Source organism: Passer domesticus, chromosome 14 (genome assembly GCF_036417665.1).
Source record: "Passer domesticus isolate bPasDom1 chromosome 14, bPasDom1.hap1, whole genome shotgun sequence".
Classification (NCBI taxonomy): Eukaryota; Metazoa; Chordata; class Aves; order Passeriformes; family Passeridae; genus Passer; species Passer domesticus.
The window spans coordinates 2,447,466-2,471,461 of NC_087487.1; the positions used below are offsets into that span (position 1 = coordinate 2,447,466).

Here is a 23,996-nt window from a genome sequence, read left to right on the forward strand (position 1 = left end):
GCCGTGTCACTGCCGATGCCCTGGGTGTCCCAGCCGTGTCACTGCCGATGCCATGTCTCTAACTGTGTTTTCTGCCCCGCTGCTGTGTTGTGTGTGAGCTCTGTTGTTTTCTGCCGCTCTGTCACTGCGTTTCTGCTGCCCCTCCCTGCAGCCGGGTTTGTCAAGTCGCCCATGTCAGAAACTAAACTCACGGGGGACGCCTTTGAACTGTACTGTGATGTGGTTGGGAACCCCACTCCAGAGATCCAGTGGTGGTATGCAGAAGTCAACCGGGCAGAGGCTTTCAAACAGCTGTGGGATGGCGCTCGGAAGCGCCGTGTCACCATTAACACTGCCTACGGGGCCAATGGGGTGAGTGTGCTGAGAGTAACCCGCCTTACCTTGGAAGACTCTGGGACTTACGAGTGCAGGGCCAGCAACGATCCCAGGAGGAATGACTTGAGGCAAAATCCCTCCATTACGTGGATTCGAGCCCAGGCTACTATAAGCGTCCTGCAGAGTGAGTCCGGCCCCCAGTAGTGGCACTGTAGTGTCTAGAGGCAGTCTGGTGACCCCGCCCCCGTGTCCCCACCCTCTGCCACCCTGTCCTGTCGTCGCCAAGCGCGGGCTGCTCCTCCTCGGGCTGCTCCTCCTCACCTGTAGTGCTGACCCTGTGTGCCACCCGTGTCTCTTCTCCTTAGGACACCTGGGAGAACCTCGGGATGTGGGGTAGAGCTTCCGTGTGACACCAGCCCGCTGTCGGATTTGTGTTTGTTCCCTCCTCCCTTTAGTTTTGTAGGAGGTTTCCAGCCTCCCTGGCTTCTCCACCAGTGCCTTTCTCTTTGATTGTCATGTTATTTTCCCAACTCTAACCGTTTTGTTTTGGTTTCTTCTGTTCTCTTGGAATTTCTGGGAATGCCTCCTCGCCCGGTTTTGGTTACATATCTGCTTCTGGACAAATCCTTCCCTTTCAGTTCCACGAGACCTTTCGTGTTGGATTTTTCCATGAAGTTGTGTTTCTTTTCCTTCCTGGCCAGCAGCATGTTCCTAAGGAGCTCTCTGATGCAGCAGCACTGAGAGGTGCAGCCATTCCTAATCCAGCCTGAGGGAGCAGGGGGAGCATCCTGCCCAGTGCTGAGCCCAAACCTGAGCTCAGTGGCTCCATCAAGGGTGCAGCTCCTGGCAGCAGCAGAGCTCTGGCAGCAGAGGCTGTGCTTGGCCCAGAATTGCTTTTTGTTCTTGCTTGTGGCGAGGCTTTCCTGCCTACACTGTGCTTTTCACCCCGGGTGGATTTGGGAGTTCATACGGTCAGATTCTGTAGAGAAGAATTTTGGGCCAGATGTAAAACTTGCATTTGCCTAAGGAAATGGCTGCTGAGTTACAGGTGGAGGACATTAAATCTGCAGTGTGCAGCTACAGGAGAACTTGTTTTGGGTGATTTCTCAGTGCCCTCAGCTGACAGAAGAGCAGAGCAAGAGTGTGGTCTTGCTCCTGTGCTCTGTGCACAAATAACCCTTTCATGCCCTACTGGGTACAAAACTCTGTATGTGTATCTTGATTTTTTATTTGGGTACCTTGAAAAATCCCCCCCAGAGCCATCCCCAAAGCCTGGTGCTGCCGTGGGCACTGCTGGATCAGAGACCTCCCCTCTGGCAATGGAAGCAGCCTTGGTGCACGTGGGAGAATGGCTGGTGACCCGGTGCTGTGGGTGGCTGCAGTGACACCGGGTCCCTGAGCTGCAGCTGCCAGCCCAGCCCTCGCCCTCCCCTGTCCTTTGGGCTGCCAAAGGACTGCAATGCCTGCATGGCCCCCAGCAGCAGCTCTGCCATCCTGGGAATGATCCTGGAAACCTGTCTGCTAGGGAGTGCTGTGTGCTGGGGAGAGCCCCTGCCCTCCCTGCCCTGGGACAGCCCTGGGGCTCCGGAGCAGCTCTGGGGGACACAATCCTGCTGCTGTGCAGAGCCAGCCCTGGGGAGCACAGCTGGGCACAGGGGCTTCCCTCCCTCAGGCCCCTGGCACCGAGGAACTGCAGCTCAGCCTCTCCTCCCCTCCCAGTTCCTTCCAGCTGCTGAGTGGGAGCTGCCTCCTGAGTGCCTTGTGTGGGATCACTGCTCTGTGGGATCACTGCTCTGTGGGATCACTGCTCTGTGGGATCACTCTGCTCTGTGGGATCACTCTGCTCTGTGGGATCACTCTGCTCTGTGGGATCACTCTGCTCTGTGGGATCACTGCTCTGTGGGATCACTCTGCTCTGTGGGATCACTGCTCTGTGGGATCACTCTGCTCTGTGGGATCACTGCTCTGTGGGATCACTCTGCTCTGTGGGATCACTGCTCTGTGGGATCACTCTGCTCTGTGGGATCACTCTGCTCTGTGGGATCACTCTGCTCTGTGGGATCTCTGCTCTGTGGGATCACTCTGCTCTGTGGGATCACTGCTCTGTGGGATCACTCTGCTCTGTGGGATCACTGCTCTGTGGGATCACTGCTCTGTGGGATCACTCTGCTCTGTGGGATCACTCTGCTCTGTGGGATCTCTGCTCTGTGGGATCACTGCTCTGTGGGATCACTCTGCTCAGGGAAATAAGGAGCAAACCCCTGAGTGCCCTCCTGTGTGCTGGGACAGCCGAGCTGCTCCTGCTGGGAGGAGGAGCCCGTGGACATCAGCACCTGCCTGAGCCTGCTGGAGGAGGAGGAAAACAGGGCAGAGGTTCCCAAGGTGTCCCTGAAGTGCAGCCCCTTCTCTGAGCCTGCCCAGATGGCCTCAGCCCTTCCATTCCATTTGTCTTGGCAGTGGGAATTGTGTGGCTCGGTGGAGTTGGAATTCCAGCTGCTGCCCTGCTGTGACACCAAACCCCACAGAGCACTGGCTCTGCCCTGGCCTCTGCAGAGATCAGCTTGCTTCTGAAAATCTGGCACCCAGGAACCACCATCTGCCTTCCAGCTCATTCCGGATTTGGAACCACAATTTCACTTGCTGGGTTTTTTTTTTTTAGTTGCTTTGCTTGGGTTTTAACTGTAAAAGCTGAGCTTACATAAAATGGGCACTTGAAGTGATGTGTAAAAAGTGATTTTCTAGGTGAGCATCCTCCTTTGGCTGCTGCTGTCCCAGTGTTCCAGTTGCAGTTTGTCTCCTCTAATTAAATGAGGAGACTGCTCCATCAATTTGCTTTTTTAATAACCAAATCAAAGCAACATAAATGCAGGTGAAGCTGGAAATGAGACTTAGAGCTGCCTTCAGTTCTGCTAAACTAAAACTGAAAAGGTTGCAGGTCAGTCACTGAGTTACTATTTCAGACACACTCCAAAAATATTCCTGGAGCTCTGTCAGTGTTTTTGTGGGAATGCAGATGAGTTCTTTGGGGGTGGAAAAGCACATGGGGCAGGCCAGGAATGGTGCATGATATGAGAATAACACAACAATTCTGGGCCCAAACAATCCTTGAAAGGATAAAATGCCCAGTGTGGGAGAAATGAGGCAGAAACAGAGTGAAAAATGTGGCAATACAAACAGCAATTGCAGTGTTTCTGCAGTTAAAGGATGATTTAAAGAGCTGGATTTCCAAGAAGGATATCAGGACTGGAGTGCTGCAGGTTATCAGAGCGTGGATATTTTTCCTCCCTGGGCACAGTTTAAGGATGTGCCACGGGATACAGGGATGTTCCTTCCCTGTGTGAAGGCTGGGATGGTTCTGACACAATTGGGATTTTCTGTTCTCTCCTTGTGTTTCATAACCTGCATTCCAGAGGCTCCATGGATCATAAATTCATATCCCAAAGTGTTAGCACAAGGCGGAGTTTCCAGAATCCAAACTCCTTGCATGACTTGCAGAAATCAGGGAGGTGTTTGCTGCTTCCTCAGCCTGCTGCATCCCGAGGGGAGGGAGGGAGGAGCAGCTGGAGCTGCACCTCTGGGATCAGTCAGGAATTGATCCCAGGCAGGGCACACAGCAGCATTTCCACACACACACAGCCTCTGGGGTGGCCTGCAGCCTAAAAACCTTTTGTTTTGGAGACTAACAGCAAGAATTGAGACATTTTTAACCTCTGCCATCCTGTGGGAGGCAGTTTTTCACAGAATGCTTCAGACCCGAGGTGAGGCACAAGCCCTGCAGCAGAAAGGTCTCTGCCAAGTTTGGGAAGCAGCTTCTGTGACTGCTTCTCAGGCAGCTGTGTGTGCTGGAGAGCAGCAGCACCTGCAGGGGCTGAAGGCAGCGTGCTTCTCAAACAGCAGCACAGTGACTGATTTGAGCACTTCTGAAAGCCTTGCCCTAAAGGATGGGAGTTTGGTGTTGCCAGGTGAGGCTGTGGAGTGGAAGAGCCCCAAAGCAGGCAGCAAAGTGCAGAACTCTGGGCTCTGCTCATGCACCGGGGCTGTTTCTGTTCTTTAGAAATGTTTGTGCTCGAGGTTACTGTGGACACAAACCAGCTGCAGCTCTGATTTTAGCCTGCTGTGTGTCCTTACATTTCACTGTCAGGTCCTGGGTGCTGCTCTCAGCTGCTCCCCCTCAGCCTCCTGCCTTCCCCAGCTCCACACACCAGGGAAGTTGTGCCCTGTGGAATTCCTGGGTGCACCTGGGGCCACAGCAGCCTTTGGGCAGGGGCAGAGCCAGAACATTGCTGAGAAGCCTAAATTTGACTGCTGTTTATATAAAAACTGGGTTTGTTTGAAACCTCAAGGAGAAGAATTCACAGAATCACCAGGAAGAAACCTTCAAGATCATCAAGTCCAACCCAGCCCCGACACCTCAACTGAGCCCTGGCACCCAGTGCCACATCCAGGCTTTGTTAAACACACCCAGGGATGGGGACTGCACCACCATTCCAGAACTTTATCACCCTTCCTGTGAAAAACTTTTTCCTGATATTCAACCTCAGTTTCCCTTGGTGCAGCTTGAGGCTGTGTCCTGTGGTTCTGTCAGTGCTGCCTGGAGAGAGAGACCAACCCCAGCTGAGCACAGCCACCTTTCAGGGAGTGATAAGAACCAAGTGCCAGCCAGCAAGAAGCTTTGGAGGAGTAACTGAGGCCCCAGGAGTTGGTGTGGGAAGCACAGAGGTGTCAGGAGTGGCTGGTGTTCCCCGATGTGTGGGAATTCCCATTAACCCTTTGTGTCTCTCCCCAGGAGCGCGGCCCCGGGGCGCCGCTGCGCCAGCTCCGGGCTCTGTGGTTTGGTTGTGCTTCCTCCGCGTGTCCCGCAGTGCCATCCCCCGTGTGGTGCCCTCCCCTCCCACCCCCTGTGCCACGTAGAGTAGCTGGCAGTGTCCCCAGGGCCGCTCTGAGCGCTGTCCCTGCCTTGCAGAGCCGCGGATCAACGCCAGCGAGGACGTGGTGCTGCACGTGGTCGGCGTGGCCGTCACGCTGCAGTGCAACCTGACCAGCAGCCCCAGCCCCCTGGCCGCCAGCTACTGGGTGAAAAACGGCGAGGAGATCCCGGGCACCAGGAAAGTCTCCAACACCACCGAGTACAGGTGGGTCTGCGCGGGCCAGCCCAGCAGGGCTCCCTGCTGCTGCCACAGCCATGGCTCTGTCACACTCTGTCAGTGCAGAGCTCTTCTCCGGGCTTCACTGGTGGGGCTGTTGCTGCACATCCTCCCAGAGCCCAAAATCCCAGCTGGAATGGGAAATGGGAATGGGCAGGGATGGTGTTCCTGCCCTGGGGAGGGATGGGATGGTGTTCCTGAGGTGTGGGGTAAGCCAGGAACAAAGGCATACCTGGTGTTCTCACAGCGCTGGCTCAGTCAGACTCTGTCAGTGCAGAGCTCTTCTCTGGCTTTCACTGATGGGGCTGTTGCTGCACATCGTCCTGGAGCCCAAAATCCCAGCTGGAATGAGAAATGGGAATGGGCAGGGATGGTGTTCCTGCCCTGGGGAGGGATGGGATGGTGTTCCTGAGGTGTGGGGTAAGCCAGGAACAAAGGCATACCTGGTGTTCTCACAGTGCTGGCTCAGTCAGACTCTGTCAGTGCAGAGCTCTTCTCTGGCTTTCACTGATGGGGCTGTTGCTGCACATCGTCCTGGAGCCCAAAATCCCAGCTGGAATGAGAAATGGGAATGGGCAGGGATGGTGTTCCTGCCCTGGGGAGGGATGGGATGATGTTCCTGCCCTGGGGAGGGATGGGATGGTGTTCCTGAGGTGTGGGGTAAGCCAGGAACAAAGGCATACCTGGTGTTCTCACAGCGCTGGCTCAGTCAGACTCTGTCAGTGCAGAGCTCTTCTCCAGGGTTCACAGGTGGGGCTGTTGCTGCACATCCTCCCAGAGCCCAAAATCCCAGCTGGAATGAGAATTGGGAATAGACAAGGACAGTGTGCCTGAGGTGTGGGTGGCCTGGCCTAAGCCAGGGGACAGGGGCACGTCTGGTGTTCCTTCCCACAGCGATGGCTCAGGAAAACTCTGTCAGTTCAGAGCTCTTCTCCAGGGTTCACCTGACAAAAGCAGACACACAGCATGATTTTGGTTTCCTTGGAGTGAGTGGGGTTTATCCTGCCCATCTCCTGCTGCACATCCTCCTGGAGCCCAAAATCCCAGCTGGAATGAGGATTGGGAATGGGCAGGGATGGTGTTGCTGCCCTGGGGAGGGCAGGGATGGTGTCCCTGAGGTGTGGGAGGGGTTGTTTGCTCACAGCACTGCTGTGGGATGATCCCAGGCCTTGGCTGGAGCTGGTGGGATCCCATGCAGCTCCCTCAGTGATACCCTCAGGGTCTGTTCCCTCTGGGATTTTCTTGCCCTGTATTTTCTTTCCATCCATTTTCCCCCTTGATGCACAGCAAATCCAGCTTCCAGTTCCACGTTAAGCCAAGCTGAAGAGCACTTTGGGGATGCTTTAACCCCCAGCTGTGTTCTCTCCAGAGGGGCCCCTCTCCCCCTGCTTCACTGACACAGGATTAGGGCATGTTCCAGCTTTTCATGGCCTTAGCAAAGCAGCCTCTCACCCACAGCATGTTGGAAGTTGGGTTTGATCCTCATTTGTCCTTTCATTTCCCCTTTAGCTCATTTTGAATTACTGGTTAATTTTACAATTAAAACTGAGTCTCACGTCCTTCCATAACTCCTTCCTGTCCCTCCTCAGTGCAGTGTTCAGCCCTGGGGGCTCTGCTTCCCTAAGGAGCCATCACTGGATGGGAGGGGTGCTCAGGGAATTGCCCAGCAAGGGCCAGGCTGAGGCTCTTCCAAGCCAGGCTGGATTTTTCCTTCCACATCCCTCTGTAAAGGAGGGTTTAGGCTTGGCTTCAGTGTTAACTGCTGGGGGAGGAAGGAGGGAAGTGGGAGAGCACCACAGCCCCCTTGTCCCAGGGAATGGGGGCTCCCAGCAATCCCAGGGACAGCCGGAGGAATCCCAGCTTTCCATTTGCAGAGTAGATCCTGAATTCCTGAGCACTCCTGGGCTGCTTTGCTGGTGCTGGAGTTCAGGCTCTCTCTGCTGTTTGGTTTTGCTTTGGTTCCATTTGAAATCCAGGAATCCCAGGTTTTCTCAGTGGAAAGCAGCAGCAGCATAGCCGTGGTTAACAGTGGGTGTTTCCCTCCCCCATTTGTTTATATTTTGGTTTATATGTGGTTCATCTTTTGTATTTTATTTCCCTTAAACTCCTGGGCTCTTCTTTTTTCAGTCACTTAATTTTGCTGTCAGATGTTTTTGGTGCTTGGAGTTCAGAGCTGTGTACTTCCATCATCCAGAAAGCTCCAAAATTTAGAGATTCAACTGCTTCAATTAAAAACCCTGCCTGTTCCAGCCCTGGCAGTGGAGTGCACCTCTCCTCACCCTCCATCAGCTGGGGTGGCTGCTCCTGCTGCAGGGAGCTCCCGAGTGAGCCTCGGGCTGTCAGTGTGCAGCTCCTGGGTGACCGATGGCAGCCAGAGCCCGGGAGAGGCACACAGCTCCACCTTGTCCTTCCTCTGCACCCGGGCCTTGCCCGGGGCAGCTTCAGAGCAGCACTGCTATTGAACTGCTCTGCCACTGCAGAGCTGCTTAGCTGAAATTAATTCATTTATAACTCGAGAACTGGCTGTGTGAGTGCTGTCAGCGCTTGGACTGAAGTGAGCAGCTTTCTCCACGTGTCTGAGCAGTTCCCACGTGTCATTAAATGATTTTATTGCAGGGGTTGTGCTCTTCTGCGGGGGCTTTTTTGATTGGTTAAAAAAATTAATTAAAAGGGAAAGATAATAAATAAAATAATTTATAATAAATAAAATAATTGATAATAAAACAATTGATAATAAATAAAATAATAAAATAATTTTAAAGGGAATCATTAATAAAATAATAAAATATGAGTATTTTGGGGGAGGGAACTGCCTCAGTGCGTGCTGGGGAGGGTGGGCGTGCCTGGGTTGCACCAGCAGTGAGGGGTGCAATTAGGGGGTGTTAATTGCGGTGCTGTGGGTGTGAGCCAGCTGTGCTGTCCCTGCAGGATCCTGAAGGCCCGAGCAGAGGAGTCAGGGGAGTACCTGTGTGTGTTCGTGTTCTCCGGCTCGCCCGTGGCCAACGCCACCATCGAGATCAGAGGTACTGCTGCCACTGTCCCTGCCCCTGTCCCCTCCCTGGCTGGCACTCCCTGCCTCCCTCAGCAGCCCCACAGCACACGAGAGGCCTCCTCACCACGCTGGGTTCATCATCAGGAATAATCATTGTTATCATTGATTAAAGCTGTGATTTCCAGGGAAAGCCTGGCACACGTTCAGGGAAAGAGCTCAGAGGTGGGAGCAGCCATGGGTTTGGGGGCACTGAAACACCTCTGGGTCTTCCTAGAGCCTGCAATTGGGAATAAAAGCTGCACAATGGGCAAGGTTTGCCACCAGTGTGGCTGGAGGGGAGCCACAGAGGTGTCAGGGATTTCCCACAGGGCTGCAGCAGGGCTGAGGCTGGGAGTTTGTGTGGAATTTGGCAGCCCCTGTCAGTCTGTGGGAAAGGGAATTCCACCACCCTGTGCCTCTGAGGGGCTTGGCTGGGTGTTCAGGGTACACAGCTGGAGAGGTTCCATTTTCCTTCTTTTCCTTTTCTTGGGGATTCTTTTTTTTCATTCTGCCCTTTTGCTCTAATTGCTGAATTTCCTGATGCTACCCTAATTAAAATGCAAAGTTCCTGCTGCCTCCTCTGGCTGCTTTAGGTGACAAACCACTCCTGGAGAGGGGAAATGCAGCTCTGGGAGTGGAGCAGGGTCTCTGCCAGCTCTGATGGTCTCTGCGAGGCCCTTGGGGGGTGTTTGTCACAGGGCTTGGCTGCTGCTCTGCCAGGAGAGCTTGGCAGGGAGCTGGGAGCTCACTCTGGGGGAGGAAAAGTCGATTTCTGAGATTGAAGTGCCAGGAGAACTGATCCTCCTCACTTCCCACAGGTAACTGACACCCAAACTCCCCTCCTGGGAGCTGGGATGTCAATGGGGGTTGCACTTGGAGCAGATGTGGGGGACAGTGGCACCACCCTGGTGCCATGCACATCTGTAATTCCAGATTTCCCTGCTTGGCTCCTGTTCGTGCTCAAGCAATTACACTCAGATTTAATTGTAATTACGCTGATTGTAATGAGGGTGCAGCTCTCACTGCTGATGCACAGGGGAAGGAGGGTGCTGAATGCCAGAGTGCTCATGCTCCAAAAATAGGGATTTTCTGCCAGCTCGTGAGCAGCTTCCCCAGAGCTGTGGCAGGGGCAGCCCGGGGCGTGCAGGGCCACCTCCCCTGGCCCTGGCACGGCCCTGGGGCAGCCTGGCATTGTGGGCAGTGGCCCTGCACACTGGATGGGCTTTAGGTCCCGTCACCCAAACCATCCTGGGATTTTTTCCCAAAAAAACCATAGGGCAGAGGTGTGAGAGCAGCTGGAATCCAGGGTTTAATGGCAGCATCGGGTGCCTCTCCTGGGAGCTGATTCCAGGGCTCCTTCCCTCAGCCAGCTCTGCTCAACTGCTGGGGGGCAGCTCCCAGCTCTGAGCCTGAGCCTGAGTAAACGCTGGCTTTAGGGGAATGCTGGATTTAGGGAGCCCAGCAAACGCTGGGTGTGGGGGAATGCTGGGTGTAGGGAATCCAGCAAACGCTGGGTGTAGGAAAACACTGGATTTGGGGAAACACTGGATTTAGGGAATGCAGCAAATGCTGGTTTTAGGAAATCCAGCAAATGCCGGGTGTAGGAAAACACTGGATTTAGGGAAAGACTCAATTTAGGGAACGCAGCAAATGCTGGGTTTAGAGAGTCAGGAAAATGCTGGGTGTAGGGAAACATTGGATTTAGGAAATCCAGCAAATGCTGGGTTTAGGAAAACACTGGGTTTAGGGAATCTGGGAAATGCTGGGTTTAGGAAAACATTGGACTTAGGGAATCCAGCAAACGTGGGTTTAGGGAAACACTGGATTTAGGGAAACTCTGGATTTAGGGAATCCAGCAAATGTGGGTTTAGGGAAACCCTGGATTTAGGGAAACCCTGGATTTAAGGAATGCAGCAAGTGTGGGTTAAGGGAAAGGGGCCCTTGGAGCAGGGATCTCGTCCCCTTTTCCTTGGCACTGGAGCAGGCTGGGGTGGTTTTGGTGGGGTGGGGGTGCTGCAGCTGCCAGGCCTGGCCAGGACACCCCTCCTGCCCCCTGGAAGGGGATTTTTGATTGCTGCATTCCCCCCTGGGGTATCCCTGCAGTGCTGGTGTGGAGCTCTGGAGACCTGAGGATGGACAGAACCCCAAATTGTGAGCTCTGCAGTGCCCCTGCTCTTCCAGGATCCTGGCAGAAGGGGAGAGGAAACAGATGCTGGAAGGACCTTTAGAATTCCCCTTCCCTTCTGCCCTTGCCTCATCAAGGGGTCCCTCCTGCTCCCTTTGCACCTTCCTGTTCCCTGCTCCCCAGTTATTCCTGGGAAGAGCCTGCTCCTCCATTCCTGGCTGGCTCAGCAAATTAAATGGGACACTCTGAGCCCAGCTGCATCCTGGAGTGATCCATGAAAATCCTCTCACATTCCCCCTTCTCCTGGTGCCTTCAGGCTCCAGAGGGAGACAGGGGTTGGAGTCATAACCAGAAAAAGGAACTTTCCAGAGCCCTGTTCAGGTCACCCCTCAGACATCCCAGCTTGCAGTGCAGGAATATTTTTAGGTGCTCTGCCCTTGCTGTAATTTTCTCTGTTAATGAGAAACTTGAAGGTAACTGGGCCATGGTTTGGAGGTGTCACACATTTAAATTTCCCTCTCCTTTCCAGTGGTAAAGAGCTTGGAAGGGCTGAATGCCTCCTGTGTGTGAGGAGATGAATTTTCCTGGCTGTGTGACCCCCAAACCCTTCAGAAAGCTGCAGCACCCTGAGTTCTGTGCCTGCTGGGAGCACTGGAGCCCCGTGCTCACCCTGCCCCGAGCCACTTTTCTCTTTTTTGTTTTGGTTTGAAGCTCTCAAAATGATGCTGCTTAGAATTCCTCTCATGTCAAGCATGCCTGAATGTCTGTTAATTTTTCCTTTTTTTGGTAGCAGTTAATTTAAATTAGCCCTGCTTCCTTTTGCTCTGTGTGAGGTGTTTCCAGCCCACCTTGAGGATTTTTCCTTCATGTGCAGGAATCCAAACCTCCCTTTGCCATCACTGCTGGTGCCAGTGATGCAGCAGTGACAGAGCAGGGAGGGGGCTGTGCTGCTGGGAGCTGAAATCCAAATCCTTCCCCACAAAACCTGCCTCACCCCGATGCCCTGAGGGGAGCTGGAGCAGAGGCTGGGTGGAGTTAAGGGGAATAAAATGGGGATTTATTGAAGTGCCCTCAAAGCCAACCCTGGCAGTGCCCAGATGGCAGCAACACAGAGCTTGGTCACGAGATCTCACATTTTTATAACTTCCATTTGCATATAGGAGCTATCTGTCCAATTAACAGCTTCAAGTGATGAAGTTCCATCCTCCTTGCTTGCTTGCCCACCCTCCTCTCGTCACGTTGTTTGAGCTTTGGGCCTGAAGTTTGAAGAGATTGTCCTTGAGTCTCCAGCTAGAACAGGATTGTTTTGTCTTCACCACCCTGTGAAAAGATCCCAGGAACACTTGATATAAAATTAAAAAGCTGCACACCAACCCAGAACAGAAAAACTTACAGCCCAAGGAATCAGCCCTGGGCTTTGGCTGGCACTGGAGCAGAGCAAGGAGCAATCCTGGCTTGAAAAGCTTCCCAGGGAAATCCTCTAAAGCTGGGGCTGCAGGGATGAGGGCCAGCAGGACACAGTTTCCTGCACTGTTTGGGACAGAAAATGCTGGCTTGGTGTCTGGTGGTGGCCCTGAGCCCTGAAAGCCCAGCACTGCACAGAGCCCAGCACGGCACAGAGCTCCCTGGTGCTCCAGGAATAGCCCTGGCCCAGCAGAGCCAGGGAGGAGCAGGGGTATTCTGGGCACTGCTGCTCTGCTGGCATCCCCTGGGAGCTGGCATCCCCCTGGGAGCTGGCATCCCCCTGGGAGCTGGCCTCTCCTTCCTGCAGTGTCACTGTGTGCCCTGGAGCAGGAGTGGAGGTGTCCCAGAAAGTGTTCCCTCTCCTTGCCTGTCCCTGTCCCTCCCTGCCAGCAGCCTGACACAAACTGGGCCAGCTGGGAGTGCTGTCCCTGTCCCTTTTCCAGGCTCAGCCCTGCTCAGGGTGGCACTGCAGCTGAGTGCCACTGCTGCTTTTCCTGATGGGAATGTCCCCAGCTGGCAGCCCCTGGTGGCATTCCAGCAGGGCCAGCTCTGGGATCGTGTCCTTGTCACCGCTGGGCTCTCGTGTCCCTAGGCTGGAGGAGATCCCTCCTTGGCCTCCTCAGGAAGCAAAGCCACAGGGGGCTCACCCAGCTCCTGCTTTAGGAAGGTGCCAGGCCCAGCAGGGAGGTGGTGGCACCTTTCAGTAGGTCCCCAGGTGACAGTCCCCTCTTGGGATAAATGTCCTTTTCCTCTGCGAGGCTGGGCCAGGGCTGGAAGGACAGCACAGCCCTGCCAGCCCCAGGGCTCATTGCTTTCCTGCCTGAAGAGCTGGTCCAGCTCAGGAACTCCATTTGCTGCAGGTGTTCTGCCCCTGGCAGGAGGGGAATGCTCCTCCCAGCTCCCTTCAGCTCTGGCAGCTCCTTTCTGTACAAGACCAGGGGGTTGTTGGATCTGGTGCCTTCATGCAGCTCAGCTTTTGTGTCTCTCAGGGTATTTTGATGTCTGATGTGGAAAGATGCATTTTGGGTGTCAGTTTTCTTAAATAAACCCCTTGGGTTTGTTCTCAGCCTGTTCTCACCTATCATGGTGTAGTGGTTTGACATCATCTTGGAATTAATGAGTTGGCATCTGGCTGGGCTTCATCCTCTGGTCAGGACTCCTGCAAAGCCCAGGAACAAAATGCTGTGTTGGGAATGCTGTGTTGGGAATGCTGTTGGAATTCCTGTGGGCACTTGGAGGTGCCTGGGGCCTCTCCTGGTGTGCCTGTCCAGGTGCCCACCCCCAGCAGGAGCTGCAGCTTTCCTCCAGCCATGGGTTTGCTGTGGTTCCCAATCTCATTTGGATAATGCTGTTACTGCCCTAAAAGGATCTGGGACATGGGATGCTCCCTGCATCAAAACCCCTTTGACATAACACAGTTAGGAAGCAGGACAGCTTGCCAGGCATTTTCCCAAAGATTTGTGCTGTAATTTTGGGAAGAGCAGGCTCAGCTGCTGTCTGCTGGCAGGAGAGCTTTTGTTCCCTTTGAGCAGAGCTGTGAAATTCCCCTCACGATCTCAGCCTGCAGCTGGAATTGCTGGCTCTGTGTGCACGTGCAGGGAGTTCTCTGGTGGAGCAGGGAGGCTCCTGGAGGAAATTCCAGTTTCCTGGAGCAGCTGGGCTGCCCGGGCTGGATTAACAGCTCAAAGCTGCCATCACACATCCAGCCACGTGTGCTGTAATTAGGAGCTGCAGCTTTAAAGGTGGGCCCTGCAGCCCAGGGCCATCTGCTGGGCCAGGGGTCAGCCCAGGCACTGCCCTGAGCCAGCCTAAGCTGGGGTTTAGGGCTGTGCTGAGGGAAGCGCACAGGGTTTAGGGCTGTGCTGAGGGAAGCACACAGAGCACAGGGTTTAGGGCTGAGGGCACACACAGAGCACAGGGTTTAGGGCTGAGGGCACACACAGAGCACAGGGTTTAGGGCTGTGCCCAGGGACACACACAGAGCACAGGGTTTAGGGCTGAGGGACACACACAGAGCACAGGGTTTAGGGCTGTGCCCAGGGACACACACAGAGCACAGGGTTTAGGGCTGTGCCCAGGGACACACACAGAGCACAGGGTTTAGGGCTGCTCCAGGGACACACACAGAGCACAGGGTTTAGGGCTGAGGACACACACAGAGCACAGGGTTTAGGGCTGAGGACACACACAGAGCACAGGGTTTAGGGCTGAGGGACACACACAAAGCACAGGGTTTAGGGCTGCTCCAGGGACACACACAGAGCACAGGGTTTAGGGCTGCTCCAGGGACACACACAGAGCACAGGGTTTAGGGCTGAGGGACACACACAGAGCACAGGGTTTAGGGCTGAGGGACACACACAGAGCACAGGGTTTAGGGCTGCTCCCAGCACACCCCCAGAGTTCATCCATGACATCCCCTCGCCATGGTAGAGCCCAGCTCCAGGGGGCAGGAGGGATTTGTGGCCAGCTGGGTGAAAGAAGCCTGTTTGTCCTTACAAGCTGCTCTGCTGTCTCGTAGCCACTCCTGACATCACTGGGCACAAGAGGAGTGAGAACAAGAACGAGGGCCAGGAGGCCCTGATGTACTGCAAGTCCGTGGGCTTCCCCCACCCCGAGTGGGTGTGGCGCAAGAAGGTCAACGGGGTGTTTGAGGTAAGGAGGGGCACGATGGCTCCACCTGCCAGAGCCCCCCAGAGCAGCACCCCGGGCTGGGGAGGGGCTGCTGAAGGGGCTTTGTGACTTCCCAAAATGCAGTACCTCCAAAGTGTGAGTGAAGGTGGATATTTTTGGCAGTAGTGAGGATGGATGGGTGAATATAAAATTGATACATCAATAGAAATACATAAAAATAGAATTATATAAAAATAAATTTATAAAATTGGTATTTGTATTACTGATACATGAAAAAAACTGCTCACTGCATTGCTGGGCAAAGTTAAGAACTTACCCTGAAAGCCATTTTCTGGAATTTGCTACAAACTGCAAGACTGAATTAAGAAACTTGATTTAAAACCACATTGGGTTAGAAATTCCTCCAAGTTTTACTGGTTGAGCTCACAAGACTTAATATGAGGAGGTGGCAGTGATGCCTGTTAGAGCTTGGGTGATGTGTTTGTTCCGTGTAGCCAGTGATGTAGTGAGCAGGAAAATGTGACCAGCAGTGGGAATAGCAGAGAGGAGCTGGCAATTTCCAGCCCCTCCAGCCAGCTGTTTCCTGTTGCTGCATGGACTGGATGGATGGAGCCAAATAGCAGGATGGGATGAGTGTTCCCTGCCGAGTGTGAGCTGGAGGCTTGAAGGAGTGGCTGAGTGCTGGCAGTGACCAGAGCCCTGAGTGCAGAGTTCCCTTTGTGGTGTTTGGAGAGAGGAACACCAGGCCTGGGCTCCTCCCTCAGATCCCCTCAAGCTGTTGCTGTTCCCATCCTGTCCCTTTGCCAGGACATCAACAACTCCTCGGGCAGGTTCTTCATTTCCAACAAAGAGAACTACACCGAGCTGAGCATCACAAACCTGCAGATCAACGAGGACCCCGGCGAGTACCAGTGCAACGCCACCAACCAGGTGGGCTCCGTGTCGGTCACCACCATCCTGCGCGTGCGCAGCCACCTGGCCCCGCTGTGGCCCTTCCTGGGCATCCTGGCAGAGATCGTCATCCTGGTGGTCATCATCGTCATCTACGAGAAGCGGAAGCGGCCGGACGAGGTTCCCGACGGTAAGTGCGCCCCGCGCCGCCGCTGACCCGGCCGGCCTCTGCAGCAGGAGCAGCAGCCTCTGTCCCCTCCACGCTCCTGCCTTTCTCCTCTGCCCTCTCCGGACATGGAGCCCAGAGGCTGCGAGGCTGCCTGGGAGGGGCTGTGGGTGTCTCTGAAGCTGTGCTGCCTGAGGGGTGGAGCGCTCCCATCTCCTTCCTGTCCGAGGGGGCAGAGCTGGCAGCACCCTCACCCCTGGTGGCATTCCCTCCTCGCCGTGGCCGGACACTGGGCAGGGCTGTGAGGGAACAGCCAAGGAATCATTGCACTTCAAGGGACTGGGGCTGCAAAGGTGCTTCAAAACTAAAATGTGTGCAGGGTTCAGAGGTGGGGAGGGCTCTTACTCTGCTGTGTAGCTGAATCTGTAGTTAAGGAATGCTCTGGAACCTGTATCTATTGTAGCCACTGATTAGATTTTATAAAAATAGGGCTTATTATCAGGTTTGATGGTAGCAATAATTCATTCATTCATCTGTGTTTGGTACATACAATTAGTAGTAACTTTTATTTATGAGCTTCTTCTGCACACCTTCCCCTGTGCACAGCTGGGGAAAGGGGCAGTGTGAGGCTGAGTATTTGCAAGATCCATGCTGAGAAACAGCCTTGAATGTGCTGCTAGCAGCTTACTCCAGTGTGTAGAGAGAAAAGCTCTGCGAGGACTCCTTGGGAGAAGCAGCAGGAATGCCGTGGTGCTGCAGGAGCACGATGGATCCATGGGGCAGTGGAGGGCAGCGTGCTGGAGTGATGCTCAGCACCACCCTGGGCTGGCCAAGCCCTTCGCAGTGAGAGCTGTGTCCAGGGCAGCTGGGTGTGCCTGTGGGGCTGCAGGGGGCCCTGACAAGGCATGAAAACAGAGGAGTGAGACAGTGATGTGTGTTGGGGTGGGCACAGCCACCTTCTCGGGCCTCACACAGATCCACAGCGAGGAGAGGAGCTCGTGGAACGCAGCAAATGGAGTAACGGGAGCAGGGCTGGGGCTTGGGTCAGAACTGGCTGAAGTAGTGCATCCCTGGACAAACCAGCTTGGGTTGTGAGCCTTGAGTAGCACTTACTAACTGCTTACAGAGCATGTGTGGGGGCTGCTCCCGGGGTGGAGCCCCCGTTTGAACTGTAGTGCATGTTCTGTGCATCACTAACAGCTTCCAGTGGCTCCAGGGCCTGTCCTGCCCTCAGCGTGGCCTCGGGGATCTCCACCAGCCTGGAAAACTTGGAACAGACAATTTTCATTTCCCCTCCACATCAGTGATTACAGTTCACCACAGTCAGAATTTTCATTGGATGAAGTTTCACAAGGACCAAAACAAGGTCCTGGGAATTTGATACACAAAAATTCCTTGCAAACAGCCCCAAATGGACTGAATCCAGCAGGAATTGGCTTTGGTGTGAGCAGATCCCAGCACAGCCCCTGTGGTGGTGCAGGGGAGCCCACGCTGGAGGTGAAGAGCTCACTGCCTCTTTCCAAGGCAGGAGTTTTCCTGGCTGGTCTGGCCCCTCCCCAGGTACCCGAGGGACCCAGGCTCATCATCCCCCTGGAGCTGTCCAGGATGATGAGCCAAGGAGCTGAGGCTGCTCCAGTGCTCACTGGGGCTGCTGTTCTGAAGGCAGAGCCCTGGGGAGGGACATGGCACACCTCCATGGGGGTCAGATGTTCTCCCTGTCCCCTTTCCTGGAGGAAAAACCCATGCTGAGTATGACAGTCCGTAGCTGGGGATGAGGTTTGCCTGGCTGATGGGCACAACTGGCATCATGCCCCCTTTAGTCCCACATTCCTTGGATTGTTGTGCATTTTCCATCCTGGCACTGAAGCTTTGTGTGCTGCCGAGGTGGGGAACGCCCCGGGAGCAGGGCTCACACCAGTGCACACGTGGGGAATCATCAGGAGCCTCCTGATGGCCACGTGTGGATGTTGGACTCGGGTTATCCTGAATTTCATTATTTCCAAGACATGGTTATGAAATGCCAAAGTTAATGCTGGAATGCAGCGGCGTGCTCGGCGTTTGGGATCTCAGCTCCCCCTTCCAAAATCACACCTCCACCTCCGCTGCTGCTGGAGCTGGGGGGGACGTAGGGATGGTGGCTGAGGCAGCAGGCTGGGGCCAAACACACAGCCCTCCTTGTCCACAGCACCCACAGCAGCTGGCACCAGCCAGGATCTCTGCTGGCTTTCCCAGTCCTGGGGTCACCTGTAGGGCTGTGCTCGTGGCAGAGCCCCACGTGAGGTGGTGCTGCAGCAGCCACTGAGCTGTTGCTGCGTTTCCTTGGACCTCTTGGGACCTCTCCAAATTCAGACACTGAGATTGCTTCATCACCACCAGCATCACCCCCCCTTCCCAGGGTGGGATAACTCCGGCGTGCCCTCTGCAGTGCCAGGTGTGTGTCAGCCCAGGTGCCAGCAGGTGTGGGGGTGGATGGCCCTGTGGATCTGGTACCCCTGCCTCTGCTGGGGCATGGCTCTGGCTGCAGAGCCCTGTAAAGATCCCGAGGGCTGGGCTGCAGGTGTTGGACTGTGGTGTCCCCCTCTGCAGGTGCCACACGTCACCTCAGGTGTCCTGGCCACCATCTGGCCTGCTGAGGAGTGCACAGAGAACTGGAAATGTGGCTTACTCAGACCACTTCTAAGGATTGTTTTTCAAATTTGGAGAAAACCACTGCTGCTAAACGTGGCCACTTCCTATGCTCAGGAAAATCAAAGGCTTTTGGAGCAGGAGGAGCTGGTAATGAGCTGCTGGAGCACCTTGGCTCCTGACTGGGGCAGTGCAGGATGAGCTGCTGGTTTTGGATCATGCTGGGAGCTGCAGGTGCCCGCAGTGAGCTCTCACCTCGTGCTGAGCCCAGGTGATTCTTCAGGGCTGGCTCAGTTAAACCTACACAAATGACAAGCTTTGGGGTGTGCTGGGTCAGCTCTCAGGTGAGACCAGTCTGATGCTGGGCACAAGTGCCCAGTTAGTCCTGGGGGATGTGACTGGTGGGACAGGAGCCTTCTCTGGGTGAGAGGATCCTCAGACCTCTGGAACTTTATCTCCAGCACCTGGGAACTCTGCCTGTCCAGCCCAAAGAAACAACTGAATGTTTCCCTTTCCCTCAGATCTCCATGTTCTCCAGGCTTCACATGCCCTGGCTCAGCGTGCCCTTGGGAGGCTGGGGAGGGTGATGGACACTTGGAGCAGTTCAGTGCAAAGATGTTCCCTCTGTGGAAGCACTGCCCTGCTGGGAGAGCAGGGACACTCCTTTAACTTTGGCATTTCCTGACTGCAGGCCTGGGTTGTGCATGGACCTTGCTTGGTGTGTCCCGTGAGCTGCTTGGGGTGCCTCGGGCCAGGGCTGCTCAGGAGCTCCTTTGCTGATGGTTCCTCCTTCTCAGAACTCTGATTTGGGAGTTGATTCTTTTTCCTGCTGCTGGAGAGCAGAAAAAGGAGCGTTGCACCCGTGAAATCCCTGTTTCCACCACAACAGTGGCATCAGGGGGTGCCTGGAGCAGCCTTTGCTGCGGAGCCTGCGGATGAGGGCTTCTCCCAGCACACCCAAATCCCGTGCTGGAAGGAGGAAGGGAGGGCAGATGGCGCTTGAATTCCTGCATCCTCTCAGAACGTGAGTTCTGACCTGCCTTACACTGGCAAGGCAGCATGCAGCTCATTCCCAGAGAGAAGCTGGGGGGCTGGCAGAGCCTGGGGGCTGGCAGAGCCAGGGGGGCTGGCAGAGCCTGGGGGGCTGGCAGAGCCTGGGGGCTGGCCACGTGCAGCTTCCGTGGCTTTGGGGTGAGAGCTGCATGTGTGGCATGCCCTGGCACGTGGCTGCATGCCCGGCGCGAGGAGGTGCCAGCAGGGAATGCCAGGGTGCTGCCCTGGGCAGGGAGAGAAGGGAATGGCTTTGTTCTCTCTAGGACAGCTCGAGCTGCTTGGTTTCCATAGATCAGCCAGCACCACCTGAGTGTAGTCTAGCAAAGGTTGCTAGAGGAGTGGGCTTTCTGCTGTTGTTGCATCAAAATAGTCTAAAGTCAGCACAGCCCCTGGCTTAAAGGGTGTTTTCTGGGGTAAGTAGAAAGTAAAAACCTCTTGGCTCCGTTCCCCATAGGAAAGGGAATGGTTTGTACTTGTAAATCCACAGCCTGAGGTGACTGGGTTATAATGTGTCCCTTTTCATTCTTCCCCTCTCATTCCTCAGCCTAATCCAAAGACTTCCCATAAATGTGTTTCTTCTCCTGGCTCTGCAGAAGCTCCATCCCAATCCCCACATTCTTTCTAACCCTCTTTTGCTTTTTTCTTGACTTTCCCTGTTCCTGCTATTACTGTAAGTAATTGAAAGAAACAAACTGTTTTAACTGCAACCATTTACCTTTTGTAACCTGTGATTTTGGTGGGGTTTTTTTTTTTCCCTTTTATGCACATCTTTCTCTCTCACACTTGAGGTTTGTCAGGGTGAGCAGATTGTGAGGCAGGTACCTCACGAGGCCTTGGCCATCAGCTGTTCCAGCAGCATTGCTGTGTCCCAGTGGCAATGGACACAGGACCCTGAGCTGTCACAGGCTCTGGCTGCTCCTTCAGAGCACTGAGCTGCCCCTGGATCCCAGGATTGGAGCATCCTGGGATAGTGGAAGGTGTCCCTGCCCATGGCAGGGGGTGGCACTGGATGGGCTTTAGGGTCCCTTCCAACCCAAACCAGTCTGGGATTGATTCTTTGCAGGTTTTAAAGCATGAGCTGAGATGTAGAATCCCTTCAGAATCAAAAATTGGCATCTTAGTGCTGGAAGAACCCGCTTGTGTTTCATTTTTAACTTCCACCAGTCACAAGATGCTACCCAGGATTAATTTAATACTAAAAATAAACCCTGTAGCTTTCCAAAGGCGGTGAAAGAAACTGAGTGACATGTAAAATACCTTGTAAATTAAGGCTGAAAATGGGAGGGGGGGCACAAAACACATTCCCATCCAAGTGGAGGAGCTAAGGGAGATCTACTTGTCATCATCTTCCAGTTTTAATCCCCAGCTATTTCTGCCTGCAGGGATTGATTACCTGTGTCAAAGCCAAGCAGCACTTCCCCCATTTTGGCTCAGAATGTGCAGGTTTGGGACCCCGTGAGCAGGCCATTCCACCCCTGAGGAGGGGCCTGGCTGTGGGGTTGTGCTGTGCTCTCAGGGGTTTGGAGCCTGCAGGGGCTGCAGGAGCAGGGCACGTTCCCCTGCCCGAGGTGCTCCTGACTGTTCTAGAGCAGGGCTGTGGCATTAAAGCTTTGGGTGATATTGATCTTGTCGGTTACTATGACTTCTTTTTTTTTTTCCCCCCTTCAATTGCATCATACCCTTAAAAAATGGTGGTAAGTGAGAGCTCTGCATGCTTTGGAGTTTGTTTAACCTCCGCTTCAGTCTATACAACGCACAAGTCATAACGTTAACACTCTTGAAAACTTCCTCATTCACGTTCACAACTAATTTGGATTTCAGTTTGCTGTTTTGAACCTTTTCTTTAGTCTGATTTTGTACTGGTTTTTCTGTTGTTCTGTTGCCCCTGGTTTCGCTGAGGGTTCGGTCTGTGTCTGTACTGTACTGGGGATGCTTTGCCAGCTCTTAACGGCTGACCAGGAATTTCCCTTGGTCTTTTTGTCTCTGGTTTAGGTTAGAGATGGGACAGGGAGGAGTGGTGGGGATCCACCAAATAAAGTATTCCCAGTAGGCTTTTTTGTGGGATCTTCGTGAGGAATCACCGATGGCAGCCTTTATAAATTTGAAGCTGCTTTTTTTTTTTGTTTGTTTGGTTTTTTTTGACAACACAAACTTGCTGATCTGAAACAGGCACTTAAATCTTTGAGCAGAGGAGGGGAAATGGGTATTTTGTAGCGAGTGTCCTCGGTGCAGTTTGCTATTGCTGAAGTCCAACCAAACAAACTCCCAAAGCAGTGGGTGGTGCTGTTGGAGCCCAGCTGGGTGCCAGAGGCAGCGCTGGCACTGGGGCCGGGGCTCGCTGTCCCTCCGGGCTCGGCCCGCCCGGAGCGCGGAGCTGGGCTGCTCTCGGATCCTTCATTCCCAGAGATGTTTGGGAAGGAAGCCGTAGATTCCTCTGCTGTGCTTTGTGTTTGAGTACCTGATGTGTCTCTGTATATCTCACTGTATATACAACAGCACATTGATGTCTGGCTGTCCTTCCTGGTCCCAGTTCTCTGTACCGTGTCCGATAGTTACTGTTGCTGGTACTGGAATTCTGTGGACACCGGTGTGTCGCTAGTCTGTTACTTTGGCTGTAAAGCTCTTGGTTTGTGGTTAGTTCTTTATTTTTGGAGTATTTTTTGTTCTGGTCACTGTCTGTGCTAGCGGTGGCTTTGCCTCTCCGTTGCCTGGAGGGCCCAGGTGGAGTAATGTCCCCTCTCCCTGACATTACTCCTGGCGTGTGCTCATGCGGATGCCTACACTGTAAGACTGTAATTTCCATAACTGCTTCATGTGCACTAAGCACCCTTGTGGAATCCTGCTGAGAGTTTCTCAAAGACTTCCCTGAAAAATCCCTCCGGCACGAGGTGGGAACGGCAACTGTCAAGTGCCAAAGCCAGCAGGGCCTGAATTGGTCCCCCCAAAATCCATCTGTGGGAGCATTGGGCTCCTGGATTGACTCTTGTACTGTTGTGTAAATGCATTTTTGTCTTCTGTACTACAGTGTGGGAGAAAACAGTGTTTGAGAATTCAAAAAAAAAAGCCCAATTGGTTGTGAGAGTGAATATGAAACATTGATCACTGGCAGATTTCCCCCACCCCCCGCCAGTTCCTAAACGAGTTGTGCCAAGGGCCATGGGCAGGACGATGCTGTCAGTCCTCTGCAGCTGAAGTGTGTCCTGAGGTGTCCCAGCACCCCGATTCCCCTGGTGACATCGGATGCTGCTGCCCAAGGACCATGGCTGGGGCTGGAGTCGAGTGTTCCCCTTCAGCCTCCTCCTAACCTGGTCCCTTCTAATTAAACATTGAGAAAAATGGGGAAGGTAGAGGTTGTTTCATCTGTGGGGGAAAATGAGTGTGGGGTATGTACCTTCTGGGGTATATACCAGGAGTTACCCTTCAGCAGTGGAAAAATGGCTTAAAAATTAAAACACATGTTTAAAAAAGTCAATGCAAGCAAACATCCAGCAGGATTTTACAACTGAACCGTTGGTTTGTCTCCTCATCTATTTTTTATGAGATTGAACCACTGGAACTTGGGGACAAGATGAGTCTTGACCATGTTGCACCAATCTGTCCGCTACAGTTGCAGTCCTTCATGACCAGCATTCCAAGTGTTAACTAAACCCATTGAAGCAACATACCTGCCATTAAACCCGACTCCAGAGCAGTAACTCCATGATCCTTGCACTCCCGACTGGAATGGCCTTTGATGCTGTAGATAGATCACTTTGCTGCTCATGTTGCAGCCCCTTGCAAACACTGACTCTTTTTTCTTTCCTTCCCTTGTCTCTGCCTGGGTGCCTCGGGATGCTTGCTGCAGATGATGAACCAGCTGGGCCAATGTAAGTGTGTTTTCGGGGAAAAAATACTCGTTGGGTTAATCTGGGGGGTTGTGGGAGGTGATAAATCATAGGATTGATATTGCATGTGACATTACAGATGGTGTTGGACCGTCTGGTGCGTTTCTTAGCACTGCAGGAAAGAAAAGCAACATCTTGCTAGAAAACAAATATTGTGCTAAAATGCAAAGTCTAAAACCGTGTTGTCTTCAGCCAGTTAAAGGAAGACTGAAACGCTGCCTAATGAAGCACAAATAACATCCCTTTTTCCTGTACCTGTGCCTGATTTTTGCTGCATTTCTCTCTCGTCCCTTTCTGCAGGAAAACCAATTCTACAAACAATCACAAAGACAAAAACTTACGTCAGAGAAACACAAATTAAAAATGCTCATCATGTAAGTACCGCCCGCGCCCGGCCGGGAGCGGGCAGGCCCAGCCCCGGTGCCCGCGCTGGGGGCGCGGCAGCAAAGGTTCCCTGCGTTAGACATTGTTCAACATGTTAAACATGTTAAACATTGTTAAACATTGTTCAACATTGCCCTGCGCCTCGGGGGGCGCGGGGGACCGCCCTTGGTGTCCTCACGCAGGCGGGTGGTTGAAGGAGCTGCTTGCTAACATGTAGACAAAGCTGCCGAGCCCTCCAGCCCGGCCGGTGGAGCTGGGGCTGTCGGGAGCCCCGGTGGGA

The 23,996-nt window shown here is 53.8% G+C and overlaps 1 protein-coding gene across 1 annotated transcript in view; it reads left to right on the forward strand.

Annotated features, from left to right (window-relative positions):
* NPTN (neuroplastin) overlaps positions 1-23,996 on the forward strand; it is a 25,133-nt gene continuing 1,137 nt past the window's right edge. Inside the window, exons 1-7 of the mRNA XM_064389299.1 lie at positions 1-499; positions 5,279-5,447; positions 8,388-8,482; positions 14,601-14,734; positions 15,521-15,794; positions 23,293-23,314; positions 23,633-23,706. Coding sequence (XP_064245369.1) covers positions 16-499; positions 5,279-5,447; positions 8,388-8,482; positions 14,601-14,734; positions 15,521-15,794; positions 23,293-23,314; positions 23,633-23,693 — 1,239 coding nt within the window. The 5' untranslated portion in view covers positions 1-15 and the 3' untranslated portion in view covers positions 23,694-23,706. The remainder of the gene's footprint in view (positions 500-5,278; positions 5,448-8,387; positions 8,483-14,600; positions 14,735-15,520; positions 15,795-23,292; positions 23,315-23,632; positions 23,707-23,996) is intronic.